The sequence below is a fragment of the Gobius niger genome (genome assembly GCF_951799975.1).
Source record: "Gobius niger genome assembly, contig: SCAFFOLD_41, whole genome shotgun sequence".
Taxonomy (NCBI): Eukaryota; Metazoa; Chordata; class Actinopteri; order Gobiiformes; family Gobiidae; genus Gobius; species Gobius niger.
Window position 1 is genome coordinate 7,501 of NW_027639175.1, and position 10,707 is coordinate 18,207.

Genomic DNA, 10,707 nt, shown 5'->3' on the forward strand with positions numbered 1-10,707 from the left:
GAGGAGCCTGAGCTTGTGCGGGAGGTTGTGCTGGGGGGGAGGAGCCTGAGCTTGTGCGGGAGGTTGAGAGATACCGGCTAGATATAGTCGGGCTCACCTCCACGCACAGCTTGGGTTCCGGATCCCAACTCCTGGAGAGAGGCTGGACTCTCCATTTTTCTGGAGTTGCCCGCGGGGAGAGGCGGCGGGCTGGGGTGGGTTTGCTCATATCCCCCCAGCTCAGCCGCCACGTGTTGGAGTTCACCCCGGTGGACGAGAGGGTCGCGTCCCTACGCCTTCGGGTCGGGGACAGGTCTCTCACCGTTGTCTCGGCCTACGGGCCCAACATCAGTGCAGAGTACCCGGCCTTCTTGGAGTCCCTGGGAGGGGTACTAGATGGTGCTCCGACTGGGGACTCCATTGTTCTGCTGGGGGACTTCAACGCCCACGTGGGTAACGACAGTCAGACCTGGGAGGGAGTGATTGGGAAGAACGGCCTCCCCGATCTGAACCCGAGTGGTGTTCTGTTATTGGACTTCTGTGCTAGTCGAAGTTTGTCCATAACGAACACCATGTTCGAGCACAAGGGTGTCCATAAGTGCACGTGGCACCAGGACACCCTAGGCAGGAGGTCGATGATCGACTTTGTAGTTGTGTCGTCTGACCTCCGGCCGCGTGTCTCGGACACTCGGGTGAAGAGAGGGGCGGAGCTGTCAACTGATCACCACCAGGTGGTGAGCTGGATCCGCTGGCAGGGGAGGAAGCCGGTCAGACCTGGCAGGCCCAAGCGTGTTGTGAGGGTCTGCTGGGAACGTCTGGTGGATCCCTCTGTCAGTGGGGTCTTCAACTCCCACCTCCGGACGAGCTTCACCCAGATTCCGAGGGAGGCGGGGGACATGGAGTCCGAGTGGACCCTGTTCTCCTCCTCCATGGATGGATGGACGGACGGACGGACGGATGCTTCCTTATTGGACACTGACAGGAAGTGACATAGGCAGAGACGGCCTCTCTGGAGTCGCCCATGTATGGTCATGTTTGAAGCAGTCAGAGGGAAAACAAAGAGGAGAAACAGACCTGTTGCCCCAGCCCGGCAGGCCCACGGCCTGGATGATGAAGACGACGACTTGACCGAAGAACACGAAGAAGAAGAAGAAGAAGCTGAAGGAGCTGTCGGTCCTGAAACACAGAGAGATACTTTCAGTTTCATCTTAACCAACTCCGGACACAGAGGAAGGAGCAGTACTGCAGTATCTGTAGTATTTGCAGTAGTAGAAGGAACAGTCCTGCAGTATGTGCAGTTGTAACGCAGGTGTCGAATTCATTATGAATATTTGCCCTTCTCCAACTCTATGGTTGCCTATGTTGCCTCCGCGCTATCGTGAGAATAGGGTCATGTGACCGCGTCCCGCCAATCACGTCTCTTTAATAACGGGTATCCGGAAGTTTCCGGTGGACGCGAGGGAAGCCCAAACATTTGCTGCTGCAGGTATGTTGTTCGCTCGGTTCTCTTTAAAATAACATCCGTTACTGTCTCAAACTAAAATGCTTAAATGTAAACCGTAGGAGCCGACGCCCAGTGCCGACCACGATACACGAGCCGTGCATTCGGTGAAACGCGGACTTGGTAAGAACGCACACAACCATGTAGCTTAGCGTTAGCCGCACCCCTTTGGTTTTGTGGGGGTCCGGTTAGCATTTGCTATTTGTGCCATATTTCTATCCGTTCTTTAGGATATTCACCAAATACAAATGGTAATGGTGTAAATTGGGTTGTTTTGAATGTTACAGCTGAAAGTCCTTAAACAAGGATTGTAGTGGCGTTTTTTAGCCCAAACTTGTGATTTCTATGATATTGACGTAATGTTTTAAGCACTACGCACTTCAGTGCACCTTACGCATTAAGTTGCTAGTTTTTTTATACAGAAAAGTACCTTGAATTTAATGTTCTTTTATGTGTATCACTATGCACTTTTGTTTAGAGTCTAGTGATACTAACCCAGTTAGTGGGGTTGCTGCTATCAGTTAATAGTTGCACATTGTTGATTGTTGATTGGACATGTCTAAATTATGAATATATTGTACAATGTGGATAGAGAAATTATGATAATACGATTAGTGTATTATAGAATTGATAAATGTGTACACAACTTAGACTATTGTTCTTGGTGCTGTTTTATGCAGGCCAGGCTTTTTACATTGATGGCGAGCTACTGAAACAGGACTCTGGCCCAAAGAAGAAGTATCCATGCCTGGAGATTCCCACTAGGAACCCGACCTCCTGCTCTGTCCGGGCTGGTAGGAGGCTCTTGCAGCCACCCTCGCAAACTCTCGCACCCCAGTCTACGGCCCCTCTCACATTCACTCACTCCTCCCCACGGGTCACTACCTTCCCTCTGGATACTCAATCAGGACCCCGGGTCGTATGAACTGTTGAACTGAACCGCACACTGAACTTTATCCGAGGAGTTACAAGACGGTGCAATCGAATTGAGTTTATTGACCATCTATTTGAAGAACTGCGGAACTGTTTATGTTCTTTGTTTGTTTTGTACATGGTTGTTGTTGTTTTGAATGGCCATTCCAAATGTTTGTCTGTCCACATATTTTTCTTAATTAATATATGGTACCATCAAAAAGCAAACTCTGGTCTCTGCCTCCTCTCTCCGAGTCGACACCTAGACTTCTAGCCCATTGACTCGAAAGTGAATTCCAGTGCATTATGATCATAAACTGTTGTTTAATAGCAGCATATTGGTTACACAGTATTTGCAGTAGTAGTAGTACCTGAAGGCCTTGTACACGGGCCGGTACAGCAGAGGAAGGCTCAGTCCTGCAGTATGTGCAGTATTTGCAGTATTTGCAGTAGTAGTAGTACCTGAAGGCCTTGTACACGGGCCGGTACAGCAGAGGAAGGCTCAGTCCTGCAGTATTTGCAGTATTTGCAGTAGTAGTAGTACCTGAAGGCCTTGTACACGGGCCGGTACAGCAGAGGAAGGCTCAGTCCTGCAGTATTTGCAGTATTTGCAGTAGCAGTAGTACCTGAAGGCCTTGTACACGGGCCGGTACAGCAGATGAAGGAACAGTCCTGCAGTATTTGCAGTATTTGCAGTAGCAGTAGTACCTGAAGGCCTTGTACACGGGCCGGTACAGCAGATGAAGGAACAGTCCTGCAGTATTTGCAGTATTTGCAGTAGTAGTAGTACCTGAAGGCCTTGTACACGGGCCGGTACCAGCAGAGGAAGGAACACGGCGTGAACAGCATGAACCAGATCAGGGAAAGGCCGAAGTTCATTCCTGTAGAGGGCGCTGTGACGAACAGAGCCACACAGGCCAGGACGTTCAGGAACAGAGTCACCGCGTTCACTGTGGAAACATCAGAGGGAATGACAGTGATGTCCCACAGGCCGACACTGTGGTGGCGTAGTGGTTAGACTCACTCATGCACAGGTAGTAGATCATCCTGCAGACGCGCTGATGCTCTGGTGGGATCTCCTCAGAGAAGTCCTGGTAGAAACAGGGTCTGATGGGGCAGAAGCCCGGCAGTGGAGGCCAGTTATTCTGCTTCAGGCCTGGAGCAGAAACACATGTGATTCAGTCAAACACGCCTGAGCATCGGGTTCTGACGGGAACACGGCTTCAGGGTCAGGGGTCGGACCTGTCGGGTTGCGGTTGCTGATTTCTTCTTCTCTTCTCTCCAGCTCCGCCGCCTTCTTCTCCAGTTGCTCCTGACGCCTGAGGAGGTCTGCCTGAGCCGCTGCTGCCACCTCCTGGACACATCAGCAGCTACAGTCAGGGCTCCACACAGACCAGATTTCTGACATAAATGCCACTAAAACTAGATTCAGTTGTTTCTGAGACTGAAACTGTGACTAAAATGTGTTCAAACGGCTACATAAAAATGAGACTAAAATCATCCAAACTTCACTGACTCTGAAACAGCCTCAGATTAAAGTCCTGCCAAAAGGAAAAGCTCAGAGTTTTGTTCATGAAGATGATTATTACCGTAAATGCCCTAATAGAGGCCGGGGCCTTTATTTACTCCAGGGCATCAGGACCAGGCCTTTATTGGAACCAGGCCACAATTAGAGACAGGCCTTTATTTCTATTTGAGAAAGAAAAAGGAGATTTGTGTCCATTTGCACCTAAAATATTAGGTTAATTTATTAATGAACATTTCAAACCCTCTCCCAGCGGCTGGAACATTGACGCCTTTTATTTTGTCGGGACAACAGGAAGTGTTTCGTTGCTGTTAGCGGAGCATTGACATCAGTGTCACTGCAGGTTTCTGTTTCGTTTTTACCGGACCGGATTATTTGTTGTTATCTTGTGTAAAAGGCGAGTTTAGACGGAGCGTTTGTGTTTGTGATCGATCATGAGACTGACCCGAGAGAAGACGAGACGCTCACGCTGATGGGAGGAGTTATTTTGAGGCGTGGGACTGACCTGCACACGGAGCAGCTGGACGTGCTTTGAAGACGCGATGGAGACTTTATTAAAACCCTGGAGGGTCATAAACATTTGCCCTGTTTCCAAATATGGTCACAGGAGGTTTGAAAAGTGGCTAAATCTGTGTCAAAGTTACGCTGGGATCAGCTCCTCCGCAGCGTCGCCCTCGGCCCGGGTTCAGTTTGTTACTTCCTGCACCTGAGTTTTCATTTACACCAGTATGAGACAAACTCCTAACATGGGGAATATTTCTACTGCTGTAGTTTCTATAAAAGCCCCGGCCTGTTTTAGAGACTCGGCCGCTGATGGAATACAGGCCAGTATTAGAGCATTTACGGTAAATAGGATTATAACAAAGGGGGCGGGGTTGCCTTGGGGGCGGGGTCAGTGAGGGGGCGGGGTTACCTTGGGGGTGGGGGCGGGGTTACCTTGGGGGCGGGGGCGGGGTTACCTTGGGGGCGGGGGCAGTGAGGGGGCGGGGTTACCTTGGGGGCGGGGTCAGTGGATGGCTGAAGAACGGCTGGAGACGTGGAACCCGTTGTTTCCTGAAAAACAAAGTGAACAGTTCTCAGATCTCTGGCTGGTGCTGCGTAGTAATACCAGGAGTAATTTGGCATCCGCAGATTACTGTGTGGATGCCAAATGACTCCTGGTATTATTACGCCTTACAATATAGTTCCCCCTTTTATCCGCTTAGAAAATCCACATTGTTTAATTGTGTGTAATTATACTTTGTAGTGGAACACTTCACGTAACCATATTTAAATAGGGGAAACGTGGAAGAGCTTGGTAGCTTCTATCTTGACCTGTTTTGGAGCTATAGAGGAGAGAGGGAGAGGCTAAATGCTAACGCCGTCTGTGCTGTGTTTACGTGACTGAAGATCAGACAGGTCCTAAAGAACTCGTCACAGCTCAGGTAAGAACATATCTCAGTGTGGAAAAACCACGGCCTGTTCCTTTAAAAAGCTGAAGGATCCAAGATGTGGGGTGGCAGTGAGGAGGTGGAGGCACCTGCTTTACCCTCATTACACACAGGGACTGAACGCCATTAAAGGTCCACCCAGGTCCACCCAGGTCCACCCAGGTCCACCCAGGTCCACCCAGGTCCACCCAGGTCCACCACAGGCGCTGCGTATGATGCCGAGTGTTTAAACATTAAAACATATATTCCCGCTGCTCTTGTTGCGCTGGAAGGTCAAACGTTTTCTCGGGAATTCACAATGAAAATGATCTCCCAGTTTCATGTATTTACCAAAACTACGAGACACATGAAGTCACACATTTTCAACATAGAAACAGTGAAGCTCACGCTGAAGGTGTTGATCCCCTCGATGGAGGTGATGGTGGAGCTCGTCAGCTGCGTCACAGACGGATCCTGAAACAAACAACAGGGTTAGGGTCTGAAACTTCATTTAAACTTCATTAATCCCACGCATTTCCTACACACGGAAACTTCATTTATCCCACGCATTTCCTACATGAGGAAACTTCATTTATCCCACGCATTTCCTACATGAGGAAACTTCATTTATCCCACGCATTTCCTACATGAGGAAACTTCATTTATCCCACGCATTTCCTACATGAGGAAACTTCATTTATCCCACGCATTTCCTTCACACGGAAACTTCATTTATCCCACACATTTCCTACATGAGGAAACTTCATTTATCCCACGCATTTCCTACATGAGGAAACTTCATTTATCCCACACATTTCCTACACGAGGAAACTTCATTTATCCCACACATTTCCTACATGAGGAAACTTCATTTATCCCACACATTTCCTACATGAGGAAACTTCATTTATCCCACGCATTTCCTACATGAGGAAACTTCATTTATCCAACACATTTCCTACATGAGGAAACTTCATTTATCCCACACATTTCCTACATGAGGAAACTTCATTTATCCCACACATTTCCTACATGAGGAAACTTCATTTATCCAACACATTTCCTACATGAGGAAACTTCATTTATCCAACACATTTCCTTCACACTTAAACTTCATTTATCCCACACATTTCCTTCACACTTAAACTTCATTTATCCCACACATTTCCTTCACACTTAAACTTCATTTATCCCACGCATTTCCTACACACGGAAACTTCATTTATCCCACGCATTTCCTACACACGGAAACTTCATTTATCCCACGCATTTCCTTCACACTTAAACTTCATTTATCCCACACATTTCCTACATGAGGAAACTTCATTTATCCCACGCATTTCCTACATGAGGAAACTTCATTTATCCCACACATTTCCTACATGAGGAAACTTCATTTATCCCACGCATTTCCTTCACACGGAAACTTCATTTATCCCACACATTTCCTACATGAGGAAACTTCATTTATCCAACACATTTCCTACATGAGGAAACTTCATTTATCCCACGCATTTCCTACATGAGGAAACTTCATTTATCCAACACATTTCCTTCACACTTAAACTTCATTTATCCCACACATTTCCTACACACGGAAACTTCATTTATCCCACACATTTCCTACATGAGGAAACTTCATTTATCCCACACATTTCCTTCACACTTAAACTTCATTTATCCCACACATTTCCTACACACGGAAACTTCATTTATCCAACACATTTCCTACATGAGGAAACTTCATTTATCCCACACATTTCCTACATGAGGAAACTTCATTTATCCCACACATTTCCTACACACGGAAACTTCATTTATCCCACACATTTCCTACACGAGGAAACTTCATTTATCCCACGCATTTCCTACACACTTAAACTTCATTTATCCCACACATTTCCTACACACGGAAACTTCATTTATCCAACACATTTCCTACATGAGGAAACTTCATTTATCCCACACATTTCCTACATGAGGAAACTTCATTTATCCCACACATTTCCTACATGAGGAAACTTCATTTATCCAACACATTTCCTACATGAGGAAACTTCATTTATCCCACACATTTCCTACATGAGGAAACTTCATTTATCCCACACATTTCCTACATGAGGAAACTTCATTTATCCCACACATTTCCTACATGAGGAAACTTCATTTATCCAACACATTTCCTACATGAGGAAACTTCATTTATCCAACACATTTCCTTCACACTTAAACTTCATTTATCCCACGCATTTCCTACACACGGAAACTTCATTTATCCCACGCATTTCCTACACACGGAAACTTCATTTATCCCACGCATTTCCTTCACACTTAAACTTCATTTATCCCACACATTTCCTACACGAGGAAACTTCATTTATCCCACGCATTTCCTACATGAGGAAACTCAAACCAGGATTCAAACCGACCACCTCTCCATTTAAGTCGTGTTTGATAACCCGAACCTGAACTGAGCACATCAGCTTTACCCAAATCTGAAGCTTCTTGACTGTTTACAGCCCAGAGCCCAGAGTAACGGCTCCATAAAGTTACTGACTGTCTGAAGGAAATGAGTTTCATCCTTCGTTAGTTTAGTATAAACTCAAACACTGAGGCCGTCACACAAACTGTTCTCAGAAACAGAAGTGACACAAATAAAATCTGAAGTCAAAGTTTCTTCATATACAATGCAGTTTTAAAGTACTTCAAATGCTTAAAACAATAAACATAAAGATGAGAACAGTCTGTCTTTAGTGCAGGAGGTGATAACGTGACGCTGATGCACAGATTATTCACTAATACTCTCGTAAAAGCCCAGCTCATGATCGGACGAGGAATCAGAAGCACAGTTCCTGCGTGGCCACATCAGCTGAGCCCGACTTGATCATCAGGAGTGAGACTAAAGGACCAGCCGTCCAAACTGCCTACGGCTTCTTCTACAGCCGGCGTCACTCAACCCGACCTCTGCCTCCACTGCAGCCTGGCCAGAGAGTTCATGTCAAACTGGAACTCGCAAAATCTCAAGAGCTCAGGTCGCTTCTAATTCAAACTGACCGAGGAACTACTGCCCGCAGAACAGGAGGCGTCTGCAGGAACAGGAGGCGTCTGCAGGAACAGGAGCATCTGCAGGAACAGGAGCATCTGCAGGAACAGGAGGCGTCTGCAGGAAGTGCCTGAGCCAGTATCTCCAAGTGCTGGACAAGAGACTCGTGATGACAGTGACTTTTCCACCCACGGTGACACAGACACTCCTCCCACTGCGACCCGTTCACCGGTCTCCTGTGCTCCGACCATCTCCCCGAGTGTAGGTGCCTCCCCGATGAGAACCTCAGCCGGGAGAGCGGAGAGAGACCACCGGCCCGGGTTAAGATGTTTAAGATGTTCTTCACTGGTGCATTGTGTTACAGAACTGACCTCTGGTTCTAACTTTATTATGAAAGTTAAGAGACCTTTAAATGCTGAAAGTAAAATAAGTGTTTTGTTCAAGACTCTGTTATCCTAACTATAGCAGCACATATGGAGATGTGATTTAAATAATTATTACAGTAAGCTCCACTAGGAGGCGCTGCTAGACACGGTATTGATTATCTCTGCTTGTTTACTACAGTATTGTTGTATGCCAGACCGGCTGTTCTGCTCCTGGAATAAACGGTTAATAAAACAGTTAAAGCACTTCCATGAATCCGTGAAGTCATGACAGCGCCTGGTCCACAGTGTTGGGAGGAACTAAATACATGTATTTATGTAGTTTATGTATTTTTCAGCTCTGCTCAGAGGAAGAGGTTCTGCTGTTCAAACAGATCCAAACACAGTATAAGTCATTTGGATGTTTAACAGGGTCTTTGCAATGTTGCTTTTGTTGATGCACTTTGTTTAAATACACCAAACATGTATATTCATAATATATTCAGTTATTTTGTTTTTAATGGGGGATCGCATCGTACGTGAGGAAAATCCATATTCACATCATTAAGAGCTTTTAATTATGACCCGTTTTTCCTCAGATTTAAACTTCTTCAGTTCATACAAACACATGTGTCACATGACGCTGTATCTGCTGCTCTATTGGCCGACAGTCATGAGGATGTGAGAGGAACAAAGATCAAGTCATGTTCTCTAACCCGAGAGCGTCACTGTTTCATCTGCACTCTGGCCTTTCACGGTACATCTTTATATCGATGTTTGACTGATTTGATCTGTTTTGTTTTCTTGTGCATCTGTGAAACACTTTGAACTGCCTTGTGTATGACGTGTGACTGACCAGAGTATTCACAGTATCAGAACACAGTACTCTGAACACAGTATCAGAACACAGTACTCTGAACACAGTATCAGAACACAGTACTCTGACACAGTACTCTGACACAGTACTCTGACACAGTACTCTGACACAGTACTCTGAACACAGTACTCTGAACACAGTATCTGAACACAGTACTCTGATGAGACACAGTAACAGGACAAACACCTTCAGTAACTCAAACAATCTCAAAGTCTCAGTTTTACTGCGTTATTACTGTCCAGGACCCGCCCTTTTATCTCTGTTTGGTTTATTACTCCATGAACAGGACACAGACTGAGAAACAAAGCCGTAAATGACGTCACATTCACCCAGAACAACCGGAACTAACCCTGTGTTTACTCTTTTTCACTTTAGTTTCTGAGCTGCTCTAAAGTGATTATTGTGACAGAGCTGTTAGTTCAGACTCTGTCCTTTGCTCCGGTTATTGAAGCTCTTCCTGCTCTTCCTGTGAGGTCATTTTATCCCTAAGGTTTCAGTCTGAGCCCGTGTTTATCCCCGTGTTCGGTTATTTCCCCCGTTATTCGCTTTTAAAGCCGTTTTTCTCGATTAAAAACACACTTTCCACTTTCTCCAGCCGCGTCCCCGCTCTGATTGGCTCTCCCGCTGTCACTCACTCTCGATAGTCCAATCACAGTCCCGGCTCCGCTCCACAGCCCGCCCCTCCCGGAAGTATGTGTCAAACTCCGCTAAACTCCGTGAAAAGTGTCTTTAAAAAGTGTTCCCACTCACGTCGAAGGGGTTTTCTCCGGTGTCCGCGCTGAAGGGGTTCGTGTCGAAGCCGGACATGGCGGCGGGGACGCGGTTCACGCGTTTAAAGAGGCAAAAACGGAGGAAAAACCGGGAAAGTAGCGGAGAATAAACTGATTCTTCCTGGTTCTTCACGGACTGAGTGATGTGACGTCATTCATGAGCGTCCGGCTGTTTAACCCCTTAACCCCCGCCTGAACCGAGCGCGTTTTCTCCCTTCGGCTTTACCCAAATCTAAGCATGTTTGTTGCTGTTTTTATGCTTTTTAGATTTGGGTAAAGCCGAACTGGAGAACGTTTTGCCTGAACATCAGCCCCTTTTATCGCTGACG

At 46.5% G+C, this 10,707-nt stretch overlaps 1 protein-coding gene across 1 annotated transcript in view; it reads right to left on the minus strand.

Moving 5' to 3' along the window:
* LOC306982807 (secretory carrier-associated membrane protein 2-like) overlaps positions 1 to 10,515 on the minus strand; it is a gene marked incomplete at its 3' end in the record, with an annotated part of 11,410 nt that extends 895 nt beyond the window's left edge. The window contains exons 1-7 of the mRNA XM_079583258.1: positions 10,359 to 10,515; positions 5,735 to 5,800; positions 4,911 to 4,970; positions 3,635 to 3,746; positions 3,417 to 3,548; positions 3,183 to 3,342; positions 1,054 to 1,155 (exon numbers count right to left, since the gene is read on the minus strand). Of these exons, the coding sequence (XP_079439384.1) occupies positions 1,054 to 1,155; positions 3,183 to 3,342; positions 3,417 to 3,548; positions 3,635 to 3,746; positions 4,911 to 4,970; positions 5,735 to 5,800; positions 10,359 to 10,415 (689 nt within the window). The remainder of the gene's footprint in view (positions 1 to 1,053; positions 1,156 to 3,182; positions 3,343 to 3,416; positions 3,549 to 3,634; positions 3,747 to 4,910; positions 4,971 to 5,734; positions 5,801 to 10,358) is intronic.
* Between the last annotated feature and the right edge of the window lie 192 nt (positions 10,516 to 10,707).